The following is a 24,261-nucleotide window of genomic DNA, read 5'->3' as shown; positions in this document are numbered from 1 at the left end:
GATGGATGTTCCTTTCTTCTTCTTTCTTGTGTCCCCCCAAATCTCAGTCTTGGATAAAATTCCAGTTCTCAGCTGTCCTTTTTTAAGTGCTGGTGGAGGATTAGACAGCCCCTGTCCTTTGGGGATGTTTGGGGTGGGCTGCTCTCTCCCTGGACACCTCAAACTCTTCTCCATGCCCAGAGACTGGTCCTGGCCTGGCTCCAGCTACCCACAGGATTGTGCCCATCCAGATTTGGGATTGCTTAAGGAATAGACATTGGAAGAGTGACATTCTTTGGTCCCCAGCCCTCACCTCCCGTTGTGGAGATATTAAAAACCCGAGAGCTGCAGATAGGCTGCACACAAATACCCTCTGTGGGAGCCTGGAAAAAGGCCCAGACAACCACAGGATCCAGCAGATCCCAAATCCTGCATCAAAGCCCCGAGACAGCAGAGGACTCTCCCCTGTCCCCCCTCGCCTCGGGTCAGATCCCAAATTAGCATCTCCTAATAGTGCCGGTAAATTGGGACGGGACAGGCTGTGCAGGAGGGAGGTTGTGCCGTGCTCGAGTCGTGCACAGGAGCTCAGCCTGCCGCCACAAGTTTCCAGAGTTCGCGGTAGTTTATATCCCACGCCAACAAAAATAAAACAAAGGTGGAATTCTGCCCTTCTCCCGAGCACGTAGCAGGGCACAAATGGCTCCACGTCGAGGGACAGCGGCCCGGGAGAGGGACGAGCAACTGTGAGGAGTAGTGAGTGCTATATTTAACAGCTGGCGAGGTGCCCAAATTCCTGAAAAATTCTCTTTTTTCTAGGCTTTTGCTCGAGCTTGCTCTCGTGTAAAACAGCACTGGCACCTAGTGGCTGCTGGATCCAGGCACTGCATCCCAAAAAAGCGTGCAGGGGCGCAGGGAAGAGTGGCTGGTCACTGCCCTGCCAACAGCCACGATGCTGTTACAGACTAAATGAAACCAGGGGCTTCTCTCCCAGAGAATTTTCTACACATAAAATATGATAAAAATCCTCCACACACACCACCCCTAAAAAAATGCCCCCTAAACTTCAAAATCCTGCCCACTGGTGACAGCCAAATAAACATGAGGTGTTTCACAACAGGACTTGCACGGGGGCATGAGGGACTCCCCTGATATCCTAATTCTGGCTTTCAACCCTTCCTCTCCTATGCTTCCTAAAAACTCTCTTTTGGGGTCAGATGTCAGATGGTTTAGAGGGTCAATCTAAAGGATTTTATTGTGCAATTCAACTCGGTTTGCTTCCACGTGTCCTACATGTCCTAAACACGTCCTACTGAAAAAAAAAGTCCCTGTTGTTAGTGGGGTGGCTGGGGGAGTTATTAGGACAGGACATCAGGAGCATCTCCGGGGATTGAATTCCCACTGGTGTTCTTTCAAAGCTCTCTCTTTTTCCTGACTCAATATTGCGACTGCTTTGAGCTCCTCCGGATGGGGATCTCTGAGACTGATTGCAGCTGGTTGGAAATGAATAATTCATCCTCTCCTACTGATTTTAAAGAGAGGCAAAATTATCTGATTGATGATTCTCTGAAGAATTAAGGAGATTGCATACAAAATTGGTACACATTATTGGAGCTTATTAAACATTTACGGTTGTTTAGCTGTCAGGCCCTACAAGAATCCTAAATCCAGACCTGAAATATGTTTTCTTCTCCCTGTGGGCCCCATTTCCACTACTTACTGAAGGGATTTAGGGACTGTGGAGCTGTCCCCACTTATGGCAGCCCATGGCAGTGCCTGTGGGAGGCAGCTCAGGAGGGACCTGCCACCAGCACTGGCTCAGGGTGGTCATGGCTTTGTCCAGGCAGCCCTGAAACCCTTCTGGGAAGATCCTCTACATCCCTGGGGACTTTTTGTGGTGAAATCCTTTCAGCAAACAATTTTGGGCAATGTTTTTGTACCCTGCAATGGTATCTTCATTCTGTGCTTGATGTGGGTCAGAGAGGAATCACAAATCCTTCTGGTGACCCACCTGTAGGTGACTGGGTGGCCCTTCATCCAACCAGAGCCTGCTGGCCTTGGATCCTTCCCGGTGCTCCAAAAAAGCAGGCTGGGGTTTGTTCAGAGCTGTCTCACCCACAGTTTTAACCCATAAATTCAGTTCTTACTGATTTCCATTTAATTCCCTCTGGGACAGCCTATTCACCATCAGTAGGCACAAGTTTAATGACTAAAGAAGAAGTTACATCATTATTACAATTAGAATCAGCTGAAATGGGGCCTGGCCAGGACAGGAACCACTTGACTGAGGACACAAGAGGAGACTCAACTGCAGGGAAAAGCCAAAACTTTCCAAGAAGTCAAGCTTTGCACATCAAAGGATGCTCAGCAGCACTCAAGGGCAGCAGTGATGTCCAGAGCCACAAAAAACCCTCCCAGGACATCATGGAACCATCAGGAGTTGGAGGGGACTCACAAGAACCATCCTAGTCCAGCCCCTGCAGAGCGCAGATCCCAAATCGATGCTTGTCTTGGGTTGCAATGCACAGTGTAACCAAAGGTAAGTCTTCTATTGCCATCCTTTAAAGCCACCTCGGGAGGTGTTTTCTTTATCCCTTCCACCACCCATCCTCCCTCCAGGGGATCTCTGCTGTTCATGGGCCATCCAGGCTCACTGCATGGCTGATACAATTACATCATCCATTGGGACATGCTCCACCCAGTGGGGGGAGCCAAGCATTCCTACCTGAATAAAACCTGAGATTCAGAACACCAGCACAGCTTGCACTGGATTGCCAGAGGAAGATCAGACCCATCTCACCACCACTGGACCTTCAGAGAAAACTACACCCTTCTACAGGATCACTGCTCCAACAGATCCACATCTGTCACTGCAGGAGGACTTGATTGGACTGCTCCCAACACCCTGACCAGCAGGGTGTCAGGTTGTATTCTGACTCTGACAGTGTTTTCTTTTTTTTGTTGTTTACTTTTTTGTACAACTACATTTTTAATTTTCCTGGTAAAGAACTGTTATTCCTATTCCCATATCTTTGCCTGAGAGCCCCTTAATTTCAGATTTATAATAATTCAGAGGGAGGGCGTTTACATTCTCCATTCCAAGGGATGCTCCAGCTTTCCCTGGCAGACACCTGTCTTTCCAAACCAGGACACTGCCCACTCCTTTATGGAATGGGATCACCTATGGAGCTGTGATTTGAAATGCTGAGGATGAGCCTTCAAAGGGGACCGTGATGACGCGGAAGAGGCCCACCCTCTTCTTGTAGTGCCCGAAGTAGCGGAGCCGGTACACGCCCGGCTCGGTGCCAGCCGGGATGTGCCACTCAATGGTCACGTTGCTCTGGCCACGGGATCCTTTGCTCCAGTAAAACCTGGGAAACAGACCCAAAACTGCCGTCAGCGAGGAAAGCCACATTTCATTGGAGCTCGCTGTGCGCAATGAGATGAAGATACTCCAGGTACGTGTATTTAAAGTCCTCCCTGTGCAGGGGCAGAGCTAAACCAAGAGGGTGAATGTTCACTTAAATCACAAACAAAGTCTGTAATGATTGAGCTCAGGACTTCTGGCATGCATTTCCACATCAAAAGCCCATTTTCTTTTATAAACTCCTTGTGCCAAAGCCTTTCTGCTCAACCCCAAAACTCTACAGAGAATGCTCAGCCTCAAAATCTCACACATCACCTGGACACGAGGGAATTTTCAGCTGGCTCTGAGGGAGCCTTTCTTGGGAAGCTAATGAAGAGTCACAGTTCTGAAAGTTGTCACCAGCCTTGCTGCTCTGTGGATATTTTTTCCTGAAGGCTGACATCTCCACCCTTAACTTTTCTTTCTTCCAAACTTTTAAAAATTGTTGTTTGTTTATGCTGCACAGCACATCTGGCCAGTTTTCCCTGTGAGTTTTTTTTGTTTTCTCTTTGGCATCTTATTCATCCCCGAGGTGTGCCAGAGGGATGGATATATGCTGGGAGCAAGCTGGACCACAAACCTTCTGTCATTCCTGCCCTTCCTCCTCCCTTTCCCAGATTAACAAGCCTCCGTTCCAGATTCTGGAGCCAAGGGGATCACCACTTTTGCCATATTAACCCTCTCAAATATGAACTGATCCTCCCTTGGAGAGCATCACCTGCAGGGCCAGGACTATCCTGGGGTTGGGAGCTCTGGAATTAAGCCCTTCAGGTCAGACTGGAATGACTTCCTGGAGTCTGTGGGACAGGGAAAATTACTCAGGGCACGCACCTTGTGTCCCAGGAGGCATCGTTCAGCACCGCATGCCAGCTGCTGGAAATGTTGGAGTATCTCTCCACCGTCAGGAAGTTATGCTCAGTCTGGAATAAAAATACCAGCGTTTGGCAGGCACTGAAGGTACAGGCACGTCCCTACCTTCTGTGGCTCTTTAAACTGGATGGGGACTGTGCTTCCTCATGCTTTACTGGCAAAGGCAGGAATTACTGGCAAAAGTGTTATATTTTACTGCCAAAGCACAAATTCAAGCTGATAAATGATGCAAAGACCTTATCTATAGGAAGGGAATGGTCAGTGACAATGTCTATGCAAGGTGAGTGAGTATTAAGTGCTTTTCTCATTTCCTTTGTTCTGTTAAAATAAAGCAGCAGGGTGGTAGGATGGAAATTAGGGACCGGGTTTGCCCTGCATGCCAACCTGGTCTAACACATGATAAGGCGCAACTTCAATAATATAAAGAGATCATAAAGAGCCCAAATTCACTTCTTTGCCCCAAAAGCTTTCTGGTGAAGTGAATTCCCAAAGCACACATTTTCCTCTGCTCTCCCAGCAAAAGAAAAAATCCTACCCAAATATCCATTAGTCCCAAACACCCCAATTCCAGCATAATTCCGTCACATTTACCGCATTCTCTGCAGAGTTCCTGGGGTTTGCACCCACAAAAGTCACTTCAGCAACTTCTCTCTGGGGGGAAATTGAGATTAGTATTAAAAGCTGAGCAGCACATTAAGAGCATTTTTTGAAGAGGCCATTTGATGTATTTAGGGGGTGGGTTATTTTTGTGGTGTTTTATTGTGTTTGGTTTGTTGTTGCTGTAGCTTTAAATTATTTTAATTTCACTTGTTGCAGCGGCAGGGTACAATTGATGCTTTGAACTGCTGCTCTGGGCCTTGCCATTCCAGTTGTCCTGCTTGCTGGATAAACTCCACCACTGCACATAAAAAAGGGAGGAAATAAGAAAATTTTTCAGAATGCCTCCCTGCCTTACTGCAGGGAGTAGGGAGACAGCAATGAGGTGAAAGCCCTTGCTCTGAACATCTCATCTAAATGCTGAGCATTGGAAAGAGAACCATTTCTGACATGTTGATTTCACTCCATTTACATTCCACAGCAGAGGCATCAAAGGTGACCTGATTGCTGCTTGTAAAAAATCACTGTACAATATTTGCCTGCTTAATCACCTGCTATTTTGTCTTGAGGCAGAAGGGGAAATCTGCTTTGCGCTGAATGAAGGGCTTTGAATTTTCCCTTTATTCCCCCATTTTATTCCCATTCAGTACAGTAGAATAGGCATGGAAGCGCTCTGTCCCTGCCTTCTCAGCCGTGCCCACCAGAGATGAGACCTGCTCGGTCTGAGGGCGCCACCACTCACAGCCTTGTGGGGTGAGGGGCAGGAATTTAAAGGCCATTTCTCAGACAGGTTTTAAGGACTCCCAGAAGCTCTCACCTCTCGATACTCCTGTCTCACTTCTTCCAGCACATCCCCAAAGGTTTTGGCGGCCGGCGCGCTCTCGGCGCCGAGAGAAGGCAGCAGGGTCACGCTGGTTACATTGAAAAGTGGGGGCTCTGGGCCACGGGGCAGCTCCTGAGTGGCATTCTGGGAGAGGGAAGAGGTGCTCCTTAAACATCCACATGGGCAGCCAGGATTCCCTGAGGAACCAGAGCCCTGCTCCAGCTCTGCCTCCCAGCCTCTGTTCGCACAGATTGTAGGAATAATAAAGCGAGCGTGAAACCAAAGCAGAGGATCTCCATCTGTGCTCTGCCTGCAGGAGCAATCCCTGCAGGACACCTGCTGTCCTGTTGCTGGGGTATCCTAAATCCAGCCCCAGGATATCCCAGGATATTCCTGCCCACTGCTCCTGCCCGTTCCCGTGGTCACAGTGATAATGGGCACCACCATGTATGCCAAAAACGAAGAAGATTTTTATTTCCTTTTGGTAGAAAAGCAGCAACTACAGGCCGTGCTGAAAGGTTGGGGGTACTGATTTCCTGCACTTTGAGCTGCAAAACCCCCAGAATTTCTCAAGTGGTGTCAAACCCCCATCACAGGAATTCCTTTCATACCATGTAGCGTTTCTCAAGGTGGATTCTCAAGAGAGAGGGCAGCAGTCGGGTGGCCTCAGTGAGGAACAGCCACCACCACTGACAGGATTTAGATGTCCCCAGCAGCCTGTGGCATGCACGAAATGCTGCTTACCAGAGCAATAGCCTTGGCCAGGCCCCTGTACAGCTGGATGTAAGCAGAAAGGGTGTGTGGCCCATAAATAGTCGAGGCAGCCTCGTACCGTTGAACCTGGAAAGGACAGATTTGGGAGAGGAGGGTTGGGAAAGCTCCTGAGTGGTTTGTACATCCCATCCCACCCAGCTCAAGATCAGCAGTGAGGTTATTTACTCTCTTTCTGATTAGCAGACAGCCCCAACAACTCGGCAAAGTATTTCTGCTGCAATTTCAGGTTACTCCTCATTCCCCAACCTGTTGCAAACAGGGAGGGCCTGTTTGCTCTTCCAGTTAGCACAGTTTTTACCCTCTTTTAAAGGCTTATGATGCAACTTGCCACCCCCTCCAACTTTTTGGGGTGGGATTCCTCCAACCTTCCCTCCCAGTCCTCCCTGCTCGTTTTTGTGGCAAAGGAAAAGAACTCTAAACACACATCATTTCATGTGAATTATTAACCTCTGGAGCCAAAAGCTGGGCTCGGTTAGACAGATTCAATCCCCAGTTTGGACATTTACCTGGTATTCCTCATAGGTGGTGATGTAGTGGGTGTAGACATTGCACAGACCTGCAATCACAACGTTCATCCCTCGTGTCCCATGGGAATCAAATTCCTAAGGAGGGAAATAAAACCCTTACTGTGGAAACAACTGTTTAATGCATGATTGTACTGTTGTTATTATTATTGTTGTTATAACTGGTATATCAATATTGTTATTATTGTTATGGTAGTTGGCATTATTATATATTCACTCCCCGGAGAAAAAGAGGACAAATGACCTCACATTCCAGTAAATCTAGGAGTTTTTTTGGAAGCTGATGTCTGTGTATTCCTAAAAAATCAGGGATATAAGTGTGAGAAAGAAAGGCCCAGTGAATTGTGGAAAGGGCATCTGGGAATGGGATTTTATTTAGGCTGCAGCCAGGATGTGTCAATCAAGTGGGAAAAATACCTTCCACCCCCCCTCGTTGTTCTCATGTTGCAAAATTCTGGTAGGGATTAAGGAGCTGAACCCCTCCATCCCAGAGCCAAACTCCTGCTGGCATCAGTTGTGCCTGGATCCCCGTGGAATTGGATTAATGGATTGAAACCCAATCTGGTGGTGTTTTGGGGAGGATATTCATTTCTCCTGCCTGTCAGGAAGCAGATGGAAAATCTGTCTGAAGAAAATGGGAGAAGGAAACATCTGTGGGACATGAGTCCCATAAGCCCAGCTGGGAGGAGAGGAGGGAAAAACCAGGAGGTTCAAGAAAAAAGAAGTTCCGGACGTGCTGCGCTCTGGGGAAACCTCAGCAACTCACACTTTTAACAGCTTCCCGCAGCCTGCGTCCAGACATGGTCCTAGGGATGGAGGGAACAAGGTCAGGCTCCAGAATCATGGAATCCCAGGATCACTGAGGCTGGAAAATCCCTCCCAGCCCATGGAGTCCCAGCTGTGCCCCATGCCCACCTTGTGCCCAGCCCAGAGCACTCAGTGCCACCTCCAGCCCTTCCTCGGACACCTCCAGCCATGGGCACTGCAAACCTCCCTGGGCAGCCCCTGCCAAGGCCTGAGCACCCTTTCCATGGAGAAATTCCTGCCCATGTCCAACCTGAGCCTCCCCTGGCACAGCCTGAGGCCGTTTCCCCTTGTCCTGTCCCTGTTCCCTGGCAGCAGAGCCCGACCCCCCCTGGAGTGGTGGAGAGCAGGGATCTAAAGCAGGAATTGCTGGCTGGACTTGCAGCACCCACCAGAAACTCCCACAGCAGCTCCAGCACTGCCCAACATCCCTTAAAACCTCTATGCACAAGTTCAATCAAAACACCTGAAAACATTTCACAGCCATCACCACGGCCAGAGGGGGCTGGAAGCGGCCCAGGGCAGGGTAGGATTAAAGGCACTAGAGATAAACCATTATCCAGTTTAAATTTGCATCATTGCACCACCGACAGTCAGTGCAAGTCATCATTATTTGCGTTTGTGGTGCCAAAAACAGAATGAAAGTTAACAAATCCCTTTGGTTTCCTTGGAACTGCATTTTGTTACAACCAAGATTATTCAGGAAGCCAGCGTGCATCTCAATCATTCTCAGGGTGAGTCTGGGGATGATTTTGAGCCTATCCCCCTTTCTACCTGCAGGCAGAACTGTTCCAGGAGGTTTGGATGAATTCTGGCTGCAGTAAATAGAGCAAGAGCCAAGGAATACACACGTGAACTCCCCAGGAACAGCAAGGATTGCCAGGGATCCGATGGCAGCGATCTGCACATCCACGATGTCCGGGTGCCAGGGGTGGGGCCAGGTCATCTAAGGGGGATGAAAAAGTGCAGATAAATACTCTGGTTTAGTAGGAAAAACCAAAAAAAAATAGCTGAAGTGTTTTCCTTCCTACAGTCATCAACCAGGCAGATAGATTTATTTTGTGAAATTATTTGTAAATTAAAGTTATTTGTGAAACACATGAGAAGGTGTTTTACCTTCATATGATATCTGACCATGAGAGTCACATAAGGCACAGGTAAATACTATGGGTAAGGCAAAAAAAAAAAATCCTAATAAGGTGTTGTTATAGGGGCAGATTTAGGCAAAGTGGGTAAAGAAGGTCAGGGTAACGCCCAGAAACCCCTCACCTGCATGGAAAAAGGACAGAATTGGGATTGATGAGGAGATGAAAAATCCCACTCCAGCCAGCCAAAAATAGGGGTTTTTTCTGAGAAGCAATTTGCTGGGGGCAAAACATGAATGACAAAAACTTGTGAAGCACATCAGAAGCGGGAGGCCTGCCAGAAAGTCCCTAAAATGTGCTAAAGTCGTAAGAATAAAGTGTAATCTACTCTCAGTAACACCATCCTGCATGGAGGAGGAGGCTGGGAGGAGCTGCACCCGCTTTTGGGGAGAGCTGAGGTGAGGAGCTGATTGAACACAGAGTGACAGCAGGGAAGCTTTTAAGGAGGCTGGTGAAAGGAATAACAATGAATTTCCTTGCCCAGATGGCCTCGTCTAAGTGCTCTAAAGAGCCCTGGAGATGATCCCTCTGCAGCAGCACATTTGCCTCAGTGCCAAGGGAGTATCTGGTGGGAAAGGGGGCAGCAATTTCCATCTGGAGTCGTAAAGCAGGATTTGGGGAGGGCTCACAAAGTGCAAATGCCAAGCCATGCCTTGAGCGTGGGGATGGGCTGGGATCCATGGGGCAGCAGCTCTGCAGAGCCCACGCAGCTTGTGCTCCCTTCTTGTTCTCCACCAGACACCACAGACATTGCCCGTGGCTCCCTCACAAACCCATGAGGGATTGGGATCCGCGGTCCCAGCCCAGCCCAGTGATCCCTGCGCTCCCCAGGGCACACACGGGTGTCCTTACCTCTCCTGTGCTGAAGAGGATGGGCTTGGGTTTGTGGCAGGCTTTGGTTTCGTTCGATGGCTCTCCCAGCAGCTGGTCCCGGATTTGATCCCAAAACGGGTCCCCTTCTACTGAGCCTTGAGGGGGAAACATCTTTAAACCCTGTCCCAGCAGCTCTCAGACAGACACTCCCTGCTCCCAGCTCCTGGCTGTGGGATATTTCTCAGTGGGCTCTGACCACTTCCCTTTCCTGGGGTGGTTTGAAGAGCTTGACCTTCAGCCCAGCTCAGCTGCATCCTGGCAGCCTTCAGGTAACGAGAACAAATGAGCAGGAGAGTCCCAAACCAGGTCTTTCTTCTCCCTCTTCCCCATCCCATCCCCTTGCTCTCCTTCCTCCAGGGCATGGCCATATCCTTTTCCCAAATGGACAAACCTGTGAGGGGGTTTCCTCCACCTCCCTAAAAGCCATCCTTCTGGTCACTCTGGGGGTTTCAATCTCTCTGGGGGCTGCCCCATGCCCTCCCCATTCCTACAAAACCACATTGGGATCTGCCCCCAAATTACCTTGGGTGAAGTTGAAAGCCCCCACTCCGTCAATAGTCCCCGCAGCAAAGCTGTGCCCCAGGGCTGGTTTACAGGTTTTAACCTAAATCAGGAGGGGGAAAGGGAATGGAGAAGAGAGAAAACCCATTTCTCTCATTGTGGCAGGGGTGCTGCTGCAGGAATAAGCCGCTCCCTGCTGCTCTCACCGTGTGTGTGGCATTGAGCTGCACGGACACGTCGCTCATGTTCACCCACTGGTGGGCTGAGCTCAGCGGTCCTGTCACCTCCTGGGAGGCTTTTTCATACAGCTCCTGAGGGACACACAAGGTGGAAAGAAATCCTTGAGGGACAGGTGCTCAGGAACCCAGCTGTGCTGGGGAACAGCCATATGGATCACTTCCTCATTCCACCTTCCCCGGGGCCTCTTCCAGGTGCTGTATTTCCCAAATCCCTTTGTTTCTGTCACCCTGCATGCCCTGAGACCTGCAAGCTCCCCCTGTCTCGAGGAGGGAGCACATTTCTCCTTTACAGCTGAAACATGTCCCTATTTCAGCAGGATGGCAACTTCCTTCTCCTGGTTGCCACCTCTTGGCATTTCTCACATCTTGGACCAAGCAGAAAAATATGTTTTCTGCAAGAAAGAAGTGCTTTGTTCTACTCACTGCCTCAAAGTGCTGGGCCTCTACCGTGTATTTACTGCGCCCCTGGCAGCTGAAGGTATCTACTACACACACTCAGCCCTCCAGGGAATGGTTTTCAAGCCTCAGGTTGGTCCATGGGAAAGATTGCCAGAGGTTATACAGGTTTAATGGCATTCCTGGAAGGAGCTGAGAGCGCAGCCTTTGAAGGCCAGGAGTCTGAGGTGTTAAAGACAGCAGCAGTGTTTTTCCCGTGTTCGATGCACACACCAGGACTCTTGGACTAGGGACAGAGGCACGATCAGCTTGGAGTGACTTTAGGGCACAGCCTCTGAAACAGTGATTAAAGGAAAAGCCACCACCAAGCCTCCTGCTCTTCCTCCTCTGCTGGACACGCTCCAGTTCCTACAAGCTGCCGTCCCTGAAATGCTGCCAAAAGCTCTCCTTGCACTCACTGCTCTCACAACCCACAGGAGGGGAAGCAGCAAATTCAACCCTGGCTGGCTTCAGAGCCCACAGGTGACCAAAGGGAGCCCTTAGGGCCGAGGAAATGCAAGGCCAAGCAGAGCAAGGGGAGCATCCTCCATGGGGGTTTAAGCCACACGTTCTACTTCACATTGGTGTCAGTTTGGGAATGTGATGCCAAACTGGCTCACAAGTGGTGTGTGGTGGTGTCTCTGAGCTCTTCCAGGAGGATTTTTCCCATCATAATGCCTTTGAGTTGAATGGGAGGGAGGGGTAGAGGATAAGAGGAGGCATCCTCACTATATCCCAGTGAGGAGTATTAAGATCAAAACCCCAAACCAACATTTTCAAATGACAATTCCTGCAATGATGTATCCAAATAAAAGTAGGTGTTGTCCAGTCTAAATTCAGGTTTCTAATCAGATGTGTTACGCCAGAGGAAAGTTTTTCACTACCATTAAGATCTCCTACACTGTCCTAAGCCTAACAAATTCCAGGCTGTGAAGTCCTCTTGATTCTGGTGGACAGAGACCTCACCAGCTGGTTGCTGAGCTCATTTACCCATTAAAAACAAAATCAAGGAGCTTTAGAATTTGAGTCTGCAAACATTCACCAAAACAGGTACAAGGATAGATAGAAGATGGAAGATGGAAGATCCAGAGGGAAGGGATCCTCAAGGCTCATCAAATTGCCTAAATGAGCATGAATTCCTGTCGTAGCAGCACTCACGCACACTCAGAGAGCAGAATGTCCCTTACCTTTGCTTTCAGGTAGATGTTTTGCCCTATAATCCTGGTGCTCTCAAACATATCATTCCCGGGCCCCTTGGCCATGCACATGGCTGCCTGTTGAGAAATTTGGTGATCAGTGATTATGGAGAGCATCTGGCACTGCCAGGTGGTCGACAGACTGTGGGAACCGAGGGCTTCTCGCAGGCCACATCAAAATTAGGCACGGGGTTACAACGCTCAGGGTAAATTTGGGGTGAATGACCGGAAAATCGGGTGTGTGAGGGACAAAGCGCGGTTAATTCCCGGAAGCGGCATCCAGGCCAGTCCGAAAAGAGGTGACGTTTGTTACTTTTGGTGCCCCCTCCATGCAGGGTGGTGGAGCACAGGGCCCTGCAGAGGGTGGGACAGGCGGGCCACACTCACCCCTCCGACGGGACAGCTGCTCTGGGGGTTGTCACACGACTCGCCCGTGTTGACGCAGAACGGGCCCCGCGTGTTGGGGGACACGTCTCCCAGGTTGGACGAGGCAAAGGCGGCCACAAAAGAGCCCTGCCAAGGCCAGAGGAGCGTTGCAGGACCTTGCAGGGAAAGCTGCGAAGCCCAGCTCTCCCCGCAGCTGCTGTGGTCACCAAGCAGGACTCTGGTTTATTCCCAAAGTCACTGGGAGCACCGGGATGGGGGTTTAGGCACATCCCAAGGAGTAGGGCAGGAAGAGCAGGAGAGAATTGGATGTACACGATGCCATTTCAGAGAGAACTTTGCACCACCTCAGTGGGCAGACAGTGTTTTCTCCTTCCTCTCTCCCACCTCAGCTCTTCCCAGCGTGTTCCCAGCTTCTCATGTTGCCGATCAGATGTTTATGGGTCATTGGGGCACCTTTGCACAGGATTGTTTTTCCCTTCCAGGCATTCACCATGACTGATTTACTGGGGGAGAACTATTGGAGCTGACTGCAGGGACGCTTTCCAGGTTGTTCAAGGCTTGAACCCTTCCAGGAATGGAGCAACCACAACCTCCCCAGATTTTAATCAAAATAAATGTGAGTTACTCCTCAAGTCTGGATAACTGCCACTGATTAGTGATTTGGAAAGTCAAGAATACACCTTCCAATTTCCAGTCTGTAGAGGAAAAAGGAAATAAATCACAGCGTTCACCTGGGTCATGTGTTTCTGTGTTTGCCCTGCTGTCCCACCTCACCCCCTCCCTGTCCCAGCCCTGTTTCACCATTCCTCCAGGCACTCCCACCTCTCCGGGGAGCGTTCCTTTGTTCTTCTCCTGCTCGAACAGGTAGGAGGCGTAGCCCACGTTGTCGCTGTTCACCAGGTGGTTGGAGTTGTTCATGCTCACCGGGTGCACGGCGAACCAGCTGAGGAGGGGCCGCAAGGCACACACAGAAAATGCTCTGCTGACTCCGTGCAGCGGCAATCGGCCCGTTCAGCCTCGTGTGTTTGTGGGGATTTTCTTTGGGAGGATGCACACAGAGACTCGAGGTGCTCAGGGGTGGATTAGCAAGGGCACGGGGTTCCCATCCCTCCTCTCCCTTCCTAGCCAGAAGGGCTCATGGCTTTAGCAGTGCAGGCTTTGAGTGGACACAAGAATTTGTCACTGTCATTACCAAGGCCACCAAGGGCTCCTTCAGACCTGAACTGACTCTTGCAGTATCCCAGAGAATTATATTTTGCAGGGATTTTTATACTCAAACGATCAAGGAGGGGTCAGTCATGTAAAATGGGGAAAAATGGGACACCTTCATCTTTACAAAAAATAATGAGGGTATGGAGAAAATCCTGCTGCTCTGGTGGTCAGTACCTGATAAGACCTAGCTCGTATCCATCCTCATCTACCATCTTCAGCAGCACCATCTCTTTATCCGTGTTGGATGAATACCTGGATGGGAACCAAGCAGGGAAATCCCATCAGAGTCAGGGCTGTGGCCATGCTCTGCATTGCTCTGGCATGTTGAATCCCCGCTAGGCTGAACAAGGATGTGGAAAGGTCATTCCAGGTACTACCAGCACAGAGCGAGGCCTTAGAGAAGCATCTGAGACCAGCTGGGAAGGGAGGGAAGAGCTGTGCCTGTCACTGTCCTCAGGCACTGCTCCTCCAGGGAATGGAGGTAACACAGACTCGTGCACCGAGGATGATGCTTCAATGCCCTCTGACCCTTTATTTGTTAAATAAAGCACAAGGTCTCATCCTTGACCAATTCCTCATGCTTGGAGAGGGCAACTACAGCTTTCAAGCCCTTTTCAGGCAGGTAATTTTTTTCTCCTGCCTGGGGAGATTTTACCTCTTCCGCTCAGACTCCGGGTTCTCGAGGTAGGAGAAAGGGCTCCGGTTGATCTGGCTGTTTTCTACCATGCCTCTGTTTATAAAGATCCTTCCTCTCTTCATGTTCTCATGGGCTATATCTATGCTCTGCAAAGCAGCAAGACAGGGAGTAACAGGCTGTAAGGAACGCGGGAGATTATCTGGAAAAACTTTCTATCCCTCCCTGTCCATCCCCAACCCCTCCTTGGAATTTGGGAGGGTGCTTCTTTGTTTTCAGATTTTTTTCTAAAATTCTAGAAAATTATGATAGCATTTTTAAACTACCCACAGCTGTCTCCGAAGAAAGGCTTCAAAGCCCCTGCTTTTTGAGCGGCAGGCAAATACGAGCCCACCTCAGGGCGTGCTTTGGAGTGACACCGACCTTCACAATGCCATTGACGATGGAGCTGAGGGCTGGCCTGATGAGCCCCTTGCTGGTGATCCAGAAGAGGGTGTACTGGAAGTACCCCCCGGGCCCCGAGTGCGTGTGGGTGCCGCTGAGGATGACGTTGTCCTGCCGGTACAGCTCGCCGTACTTGCTCTGCAGCTGCTTCAGCACCTGAGAGGAAAGGAAGGAGGTGCTCCTAAAAACCCCTTCTCGTGCCCAAAGGCTATGGAGATCTGTGCCCAGCTCTCGCAAAAACACCTCAACCATCCACCCCCTCGTCTCTTCTGCCCACCACAACGAGGAGGTTGTGGTTATTGGCTTGGCCAGAGCCTCAAAATTGGAATATCTGGTAAAAGACCTTTCCATCCAACCTGAAGTGAATCCCAGATCATCCCAGGATGATCCAGCTCTCCAGTACCTCCCTCCCTCCTCTGCTGCATTAGAGGCCCCACAATAATGTATTTGTGATTCCGACGAACTCCTGGTAGTTTTTCCACTGAGACAAGAGTGAGCAAAGTCCAGCCTCATCTGCTGAGGGGTCCAAAGCTCTTCTCCGGCAGAGACACAGCATCACCCCCAGGAAATCCCAAAGGAAGGAAGCACCCAGCCCCTCCGTTGTACCTCCAGCCTGACTCTCTGGGACACCATTCCGATGTCGACGCTGACGAACACGACGCGCGTGGAGCCCTCGGCGTCCGCCACGATGAAGGCTCGGCTGTAGAGGCGCGAGAGGAGCCCCCCGCCCACCTGGTCGGGGTTGGCGTACCCCATCTGCAAGAGAGCAGCTCCATCATCAACACCCAGCCGTTTATTCCTCTGCGTGGGTTTCCCTGAGTAGATTTGCCCGGGGGTCAAAGGACTCATTCAGCAACTCCCAGCTGCAGCTCTGCCTTGCCCCGCTGTTACATTTGTATCTTCTTTTGCCAGGGTTGGAATTAAATGCTTGAGAGAGTATTTCTTGTTTGGACTCAGATGTTTATTAATTCTTAGCTATAGTACAGGCTCACAAGCCGTGAGTGCTACAGCACTTCAGCGAACAAACTGAAAATGGCCCCCATCTCTCTCTCTACGAGGCCTCTTAAGGATAAACTGTCCAATTAAGAGATGATACCTAAATTATTTTTACTTTTAACCCAATAACCAACCACCCGTGGCCCACAATGAGGACTTTTCTACTCAATTACCAAACACCACCCAGACCCATGAAGAAGAAGGTGAAAAAGGACTCAGCTTACGCCCTAAAACCTCCATCTTGCTTTATATATATTACTATAAACCTTAAATTCTAAGTTTTGCACCCTGTGATATCACACACTTCTATCCAAACTCCACACCCACAATCCCAGTGCTGTCACTCAATTTCAGAAGCCTTCTCCACGGCCTCAGGTCAAATGCAGTGTTTGCTTGGGGGTCAGTGCAGTGTTTGCTTGGGGGTCAGTGCCTGTCAGCACACAAAGTCTGAAATTCTCAGCGACCAGGGTTCCAACACCCCGCAGTTCCAACAATCATGAAATGTCTGGGCTTGGAAGGGAGCTTAAAGCCCATCTCCTTCCAACCCCCTGCCCGCGTTGCTCCAAGCCTCAAAGAAATTTCAACTCATGTTTGAAGGTGACACACATTTGGCAAGGCAGAGGCTCCAAACCAGAAACCCTGCAAAAAAAATTCTCACAAAGGATGAAAAAATCAGTATTTCACCAACCCCATGAGGAATTCCCCCAGCTCACCAGAGGGACTTGTGCCACAGGCCCCGTGCAGTCAGCTCTGCCAACACCCACCAAGTACTTTGCTTCTTCTACTGCGTTGTTGTTGGAACCTGTAAGAAAACAATTGGCGGATCAGTGGACACACAAGCGAGCAGAATTGGGGACAAAAGAGGTCAAAGGGCTCTGGCTGAGTGCACTGGGTGGATTTCCAGAGGGCTGTCAGTGTGCCCAGGCTGGGAAGGCCTCTGGGGTGGCAAAGGGTGGAGCAGGCAAGAAGAACCACCCAGGGATCTCTCCAGAGGGGTCACTGCACAGTGTCAAATGGGTGGGGATGCACAGCGAGGGGAAACCAGCCCAGCATTCCCGGTTAAACCCTCCCAGCCCACCAGTACCACGCAGGAACCAGATCCAAGCGCTGCTTCACACAGACAATTCAGCTCAGCAGTGGTAACAAAAAAGGGATGGTGCGTCAGGAGCTGCTGGGAAAGGACCGGGGAAGAGAGAAGGGCACACCCAACACACCCTGTGTCCAGTGCTGGTGCCCTGGTCCTCCCCCAAGAAACCACAGCAGAGCCAGCTGAAGCTCAGAGAAGGGAAAAGCAGTTCTGAGCAGTGATTTCCAGGCAAACGGTGGGGAAAAGGTCTCCCAAAGGAGACCACGTCTCATCCCAGCCACCAGGAAGGTGCAGAAATCCTTCCAGGACGGACAAACCCGCGGAGAAAAGCCATCAAATCATAATCAATCGGAAAGGTTATCTGCATCTCAGGAAATCCCAGAGCCACAAATCACTGGAGGCTGAGATAACACTCTGGGAAAATATGAAATATTTCTGTGCGCTTGCTCTGTTCCCACAGCCCTCCCCAGGCAGCTGCCGCCGGCCAAGGCAGGGCTTTGGGATCAGGGGGTGCTCCTTCTTCCCAGCCTGGCTTTTCCTGGGCTGTCACTGGCCACAGGCTGAGGCCATTTCTGTTGCTTAAAATGACACCAGCCAACTGGGCCACCCCCCTTAGAACTATCCCTCCTCCTCCTCCTCCTCCTCCTCCTCCTCCTCCTCCTGCTTCTCCTCCTCTCCCACCAAGAGCTCTGACACGGAGGAGAATCACTTGTGCAAAACTCTGACATGTTATAGCCTAAAACCACGAAGTTTTGAGTCCCAAATGCAAACTATATTCTCTCTGAGGCCAAAATCTAGAAGCTGGGAGGTCCCACTGATGAGGTGTTGAGTACAACCCTCGTGCCCTGTGCCTGGATGGGCTTGGAGGCGTCACTGGGCGGTGATGGGGCTGTCAAACACCTTGGTCAAATCCCAGGACTGAGGGGCTCTCAGGACCTCCTGCAGCAGGCAGAGAGAGGGAAGGGAGGGTGGAAGGAAGGGATGGATCCCTGCAGCCACCCCCAGTCCACACCCAGGGCTGTACATCCATGCCCAGAGAGCTGCTGCTGTGGCTGGGTGAGAGGACCTCGTGCAGAGCTGGTGCACAGCTCATCAGGGGCCTGGAGATCTCCACCTGTCCCTCTTTAGTTTAAATCCTTCCCTGGGCACGCTCTGGAGCAGAGGGTTTGTGGGGGCCGGGATAGCTCCACTTGCCGTCGGTTTTTGTGGTGAGGAAGTGCAGGACCAGGAGCACCACGGTCAGGGCGATCATCAGCACCAGGCACACGATCAGGATCACCTCCAGCCGGGAGAAGGAGCACCTGGACCTCTTGCCGCGCATGGTGGGGCTACTGTGGGTGCAGAAAGGAGCCCGTGGGACGTCCCAGTGGGGGCACCTCCCCCCCAGAGCCCACATCCCGCCCTCAGAGAGCTGTTTGTGCCCCCATCCCAGCGCCAGAGACGGCGGCAGCACAGAGAGAGGGATGGGAAGTGGGGATTTATTTTTCAGCTTAAGACAGCAAAAATGTATCTCCTGCTGGCAGCAATCGCTCCCTGACACCAGGCCTGACAGGAGAGGGAGAGCACCCAAATTCCTGACCCTATGTTTCCCAAGACACTTCGCTCACCCTTCTGAAGAGAACTGGGAATGAACTCCACAATATTCCAGCAGGTCCTGTGTTCTCTGAGCAGCTGACGGAGATGCTGAAGCTCAGAGCACATCAGAAGACAATGCTGTCACCATAATAAACATCAGTTTAGGAACCTCAGCTTCAAGGTCCCTCCCAACCCACACGGGTCTGAGTCTGTGGTGGTTCTGTGATTAGAAAAGGAAGAATGAGGCAGAGCATCTGATTTTCCTGGTGGGAAAGGTCCTGCCTCCAGGCTATTCGCCCTGAAAACAATGAACCTGCAGGAAACAACTGCTGGAATGAGCACTAATGGTCCTGAAAAGGTTGCAGCAAGAAATGTCATCAGCAGAGAGCCAAATGGTCACTTAGACTTGCTCCAGGTGACCTCTCTTATTGGCTTCTTCTGCTACAGCACTCATGGTCAGGGCTGAATTTCACAGAGCAAATACTTTAGCAACAACAATCTAAGGTTACAGCTTTCCTTCCTGCCCTCTTTATTCCCTGAGCTTGGCACTGGCTGCCAGGCACCGTGAGCTGTCCAGAGCTATCCCAGCAGCAGCCCAAGACACATCAGCTTCACACACACTCCCACTTCTCATCACCCCACTGACTAAACTGGCCCAAAACCACTGGAAAATACAAGAACCGATCCTATGGGATCCCAGGGGAACCTTACCTGAGCTCCCTCACCCGTCCCAGCTGCTCCCAGCGCCAGACCTGCTCCAAGCTGGAAAGTTCAGCTGGAAAATTCTTGCTGAGCAACGCCGTGAGTCAAGCGTGGCACAAGATAAGGAGAAACCAATCAATAATTTTAATCCCACAAGGAGGTGAGGGAAGGTGTTTCCCCAGTGTGTTTGTTAGGCTGCAGACAGCATCTCCCTCTCCCAAAATAACCTTTCCAGGACTGCACTGCTCAGCTCTGGTGCTCGAGGAATTCTGGAACAGGATGGTTTTTTCCTCCTCTGCCTCATCCCAGCTTGTCCAGCCTGTGGAATGATGGCTGCTTTCCATCTGGCTGTGACTCCTGATTCTCATGGAAGTTCAGCGCTCAGGGTTTCCACACTCCACTAGAAGAACTTGGAAACACAATTGTATTTTAAGTGTAAAGTACTTTTTTATTAATGCATTTCTATTTAGCAACAGCTTTATTTGTTAAAACCCAGCTTCTTTTTTTTTTCACTTGTTTCAAGTCCCAGACAGGCCTGGAAAAATTCTCCAGCTGCTCAAATACACTTTATCCGAAGAGTTTTGGCACTTTGCTCCTCCCCAAAATGACAGGACCCGTCACACCCCCAGATGTCGGTGCAGCGGGGAGGGAAGATCCAAGCAGCCAGAGCCCTTTCTCCCTCCAGCACTGTGGTGGGAATTGAGAGCTGGGAGCTCCTCCCCTCTCAGGGGGTTCGGTTTCTCATCACCTTTCCCGTGGCGCATCCCTGATCCAAGGGTTATGGTCAAGGTTCCTCGATCCAGGAAATGTCTGCATCAGCACTCCAAGGTCACGTTCGGCATTGCCCTTTGGCTCCGTGATTTTTGGACCGGCTGGTGGGGAGAAACAAGATTTACTGATACCTTATCTCCTGGCTGTAATTCCCAAGGAACCTGCTGGCCCTGGGAACAGCCCGTGTGGGCTGCTAGATATCCCTGGACACCGCCGCGCTCCTGGGAATGTTCTGCTCCCAAAGCGCGCCTTGGGGGAACTGAAGAGGGCAGACGAAACCATGGAGCAATGCTCTGCTGGCATGGGAGAGCTGTTGGGACAGGGGTGAGCCAGGAACAGGCTGTGCAAGAGCAAGAGCTCTTCCTGCAGGAGACACATCTGCTGGATCAGGAAAAGTTAAGAGATTCGAGTTTTAAGGGACTGCTGTAGTGACGGAGCGTCCTGCCAGCATCACCCCACAAACGGAAAAGAGCTGAGGAAAAGTGGCTCTGTGGCTGGGGGTGGAGGAGGAAAAGGAAGACTGATGACAGCTCAAAACATTCCTTGGGGAATATTTTAAATTGTTTTCCTGTTGAAGTTCCAGGGACCCACAGCTCCCCATCCCCTCCAGGTGATGTGACCGTGCCCAGGCTCAGAACTACAGAAGCAAGGAGTTTTTTGGTGCAGAAAAGGCAATTTCTCGGCTGCAAAGGGTTCAGCTTAAGTGCTAAGGGCTTGGTAAATCCCTCTGAATGCTTCCCTGCCTGTGGAAATGTGAGGAAGGTGAAAAGTTCCCACAGACCGTCCTCCTTCCCAAGACCAGGAGTCCTCCAGCTTCTTCCCAGTGCCATTTTGTGCCAAATGAGTCTGAAGAAAAAGATGTTTTCTTTACAATCTTTATCTTCCTGAAAAAAGGTTCCTCCTCGTCATTGCTACCACAGGACCACACCCTGTGACCTCCCCAGGCACATCCAGGGGCTGCAAACAGCACAGGGATTTCATCCTCAGGAAAAGTGTTTAAACCCACTTGGGATTAATGGATCCACTGAAGGAATCAGAAAAAGCTGACAGAAAGGAAAACACTCATCACCAATGGCCAAATGTACATTTCCTTCATCAGTGAAACTTGTGCTTCCAAATCATTAAGAAACAGGATTCAAATTACCTCTATTCCATAAAAATGAAATAAATTATAAAAATCAGCTTTGAAATATAAACACATGAAGCATTTTCTTCCCTTTCCTCTCCCCATTTTTCAATTCCTCATCCCCCTCAGCAAGACCAGATCCTTTCAGAGATGTGGCCCTTTCCTACAGCACCCAAATTTCACTTTAAAACCAGCATTTCCTGGTCTCCCTTTCTGCAAACCATCCAAGCTGGGACTGGCTAAAACCTCTTCTCTCTTCTCTTCTCTTCTCTTCTCTTCTCTTCTCTTCTCTTCTCTTCTCTTCTCTTCTCTTCTCTTCTCTTCTCTTCTCAATGCTCAGGCCACGATCTTCTCTGTAAACCTTCTGAAACAAAAACACTACTGATGGACAATGAAGAGACTGAAAATTTATTTTTTTAAGAAAATTTAAAAGGCCTGGAAGGACTCCTGAAACTGGCTGCATCAAGCCTTTGCCAACCTTGTTCTAAGGGGACAAAAATCCCTTTTTTCCTGAGAAGCCACTGTGGATCCCCTGTAATGATGGACAATTCTTGTGCTCATCCCTGCAGGACAGAAACCTTGATTCCAGCCTGCTTGCTAAGCCCTGGCCAGGTCCTGAGCAGAAATTTGGAACAGGTGCCTTGTACAGGGCTGAGACGTTCCCCAAAGCCTGAGATCCTGGGTGTGAGGGCCCTCAGAGCTCTCACAGCCCCCACAGCCTTCCCAGCAATGCAGAGGCCTCTTTCATAATGTTGTTTATTCAACAGAGAATGGCCAAAGTCCCTTTTGCTGGGGCTCAGGGTGGCAGGAGATAAAGTGCTGGCACAGAGCTGTCAGCAAGAACCCTGCCAGGCTTCACAGGGGCACACCAGGGCTCTTCTACAGCACCACTCGGATCTTCTTCCCCACCTTGCCTGGGCAAAACACACATCCCTACTGCAAGCAGCAGCTGGAAGCGGGATCACTGCTTTGTGGTGACTTTCCTGCTGGAAAACACAGCGGGAGCACGCATGGAGAGTTCAGGAAGGGCAGGTGGAAGGTAAAGGTAGCAAAATTGGAGCAATTGCAGTTTCTGAGCTCAAAATCCTGCACAGGTCCCTGAGTGACAGCTGAACTGAAGGGATACCTAGCAAATATAATTAAAATGCTGTCCTGGGGTGCCTTGCCTTTCCTTCCCCACCCTCCCTCTCCTTGCCTCAGGAGCAAGAGCTCTCCTGCCCTTCTGGACAACCAAGTCACGGTAACGTTTTGCTGCTAATAATCTATGTCCAGACATGTGAACACCCCAAAATTCCCCAGGTGATGTGCCTTAAATTTCTCCAGGGGTTAAAGCTTCACCACAAACAGAGAATATTTTGCCATCCTTCATCAGAAGCAGCAGCAGCAGCCCCAGGGACAGGGCACTTCCCTGGGATGTGGGAGAGCCCAGGGAAGCATGGCTCCCAGGAAGAGCCGAGCTGCATGTGCCAAGCTAAAAAGCTCTGGCACAAAACTGGGAAAACCTCAAGACCCAAAACCAGCAATGCAGAGTTGGGCAGATCCAAATTCAATCCCAGTGGGGTTTTTTCGGGGGAGTCAAAAACGGTCAGCAAATGAACAAGGTGGGCAGCTCTGTACCCACCCTCGCCAGCAGGGGCCGAGCTGCTGCTGCTGCTGCTGCAAACCAAGTTAGGGGAGCCCTGTCTGCTCCCAAACCTTGCAACACCTGCTCCTTCCATCGCCATGGGATCACAGAATATCCTGATTTGGGAGAGACCCATCAAAATCCGACTCCTGGTCCTGCAGTGTCCCAGCAATCCCATCATGTGCCTGAGAGTGGTGTCCAAACATTTATTTAAAAAGGGGATGAGCCCAAATCCTGTTCATCACCAGTGTTCTCTGCCCAACCTGCAGAACACACGGACAGCCAGGAGCAGGAGAGGCATTGAGAGGATGCAAAAAAACCTCCAACAGATCCCTCTGGTAAATATCTGTGGCCAATAGCTGATGAGCTGGATGGGAAACGTTGCCAAAACAGGAACTTGTGGCTTATATTTGGGCAGTGCTCTGATGGGCTGGCACCAGGGAGAAGCAGCAGCGAGCTGTGTCCTGAGGAAAAACAGGAGGGGGAAGTTGATGGATTGCTCTTTCCAGAGTACAGGAAAGCAAAGGGATCACTTTGCTTGGCTCGTGCTCCTCCAACACCTCCCATCCCTGTATTTTATGGGTTTAAAACCTTCCCCATGGGGCAGGGCTAAAGGATCCAGCTGGATCTCGGCAACATCAGTGCCCACCCTCCTGGCAAAGATCCTGCTTTGCCCAGGTCTTTCTCCACCTTGGTCCATCCTTCTCCAGCCTTTTCTGGTGCAGACCACTCTTCCTAATTTCAGCCTCCTGGACTGTCCAGGTTTGCCCCTCCACCCCAAACCCCGCTCTGCCTGTCCTCTACAGACACCGTGAAGGCCACAGTGGATGGTTCCACTGGCACAGCGTGGGGAGATCCATGAGTTCTGTAGGCTTGGGGCAGCACCAGCTGGATTCCAGCTCTTACAGCCTCGTAGTTCGCGGTGTGGTTTGCTCTCTCATGGGCACCAGGAGAGCAGGAGCTAGGAGGGAGAGGCAGCAACGCACCAGTGCCCAGAGCAAGGGAATCGCTTTGGTGGTGGTTCAGCCTCTCATCGGGACAAGACTGTCCCTGGAAGTCACACAAGGATCTCAGCCCAGGAACACAACGCTCACAGGCCAAGTGCGGTGTCCAGTGATGGCAGAGAGTCCCACCACCCCTGGCTGCGTTCTCCACTGAGGGGTGGCTGCAGATGGATCTTACCTGAGGTCTGGGGGGAACACAGCAGGAAATCTGGGATTGTGGCCACAGCACAACGCTGAACATTGCCCTGACCCCAAACCACGTCCCATCCCACCTAGCCAGAGCTGCCGGGGGGACGCTCCTCGGGAAGGAGGAGCACAAGGCAGCACAAGCTCCACAGCCTGGACTGAGCCAAAGCACAGCAGTTCTGTCCCAAATCCAGCCCTGGGCCCCCTCCTGCAGAGCCAGCAGCGAGGCCACTCCCGAGCGCCCCGTCCCGCATTCCCAGGCTCCCTTCCCAAGGCAGCAGCACGTCCCACCCGAGCGCAGCGGGGACCGTGTGCAGCCAGAGCCATGCAGTAAGTCAGACACCACAAGG

General features: G+C 50.9%; 1 protein-coding gene across 1 annotated transcript; it reads right to left on the bottom strand.

The window, feature by feature from the left end:
• Nucleotides 1-2,981: 2,981 nt before the first annotated feature.
• On the bottom strand, nt 2,982-18,244 carry LOC120755897 (putative neutral ceramidase C). The gene is made up of 20 exons (XM_040071499.2): nt 18,118-18,244; nt 16,550-16,638; nt 15,447-15,596; nt 14,820-14,996; nt 14,418-14,545; nt 13,937-14,014; nt 13,373-13,493; nt 12,551-12,676; nt 12,155-12,241; nt 10,500-10,604; nt 10,315-10,396; nt 9,772-9,887; nt 8,626-8,720; nt 7,737-7,776; nt 6,953-7,048; nt 6,417-6,512; nt 5,667-5,816; nt 4,844-4,903; nt 4,214-4,302; nt 2,982-3,347 (listed from the first exon to the last, which is right to left on the bottom strand). Exons 1-20 carry the CDS (start codon nt 18,242-18,244, stop codon nt 3,158-3,160), a joined length of 2,202 nt encoding a protein of 733 aa, XP_039927433.1. The 3' UTR covers nt 2,982-3,157.
• Nucleotides 18,245-24,261: the final 6,017 nt, after the last annotated feature.

The sequence above is a fragment of the Hirundo rustica genome, chromosome 8 (genome assembly GCF_015227805.2).
Source record: "Hirundo rustica isolate bHirRus1 chromosome 8, bHirRus1.pri.v3, whole genome shotgun sequence".
Lineage (NCBI taxonomy): Eukaryota > Metazoa > Chordata > Aves > Passeriformes > Hirundinidae > Hirundo > Hirundo rustica.
Note: the sequence above shows the minus strand (reverse complement) of the source record. Positions and strands in the feature narration are given on the sequence as shown.

Bases quoted from the DNA above. Each gene is read 5' to 3' on its own strand.
- LOC120755897 (XM_040071499.2), bottom strand. From the start codon at position 18,244: ATGCGCGGCAAGAGGTCCAGGTGCTCCTTCTCCCGGCTGGAGGTGATC. The intron at 14,546-14,819 runs GTCGGTGTCACT...GCTGCTTTGCAG, and splicing joins TCGTCAATGGCATTGTGAAG to AGCATAGATATAGCCCATGA. The intron at 4,904-5,666 runs GTGAGAGCTTCT...ATTTCCCCCCAG, and splicing joins TGAGACAGGAGTATCGAGAG to AGAGAAGTTGCTGAAGTGAC.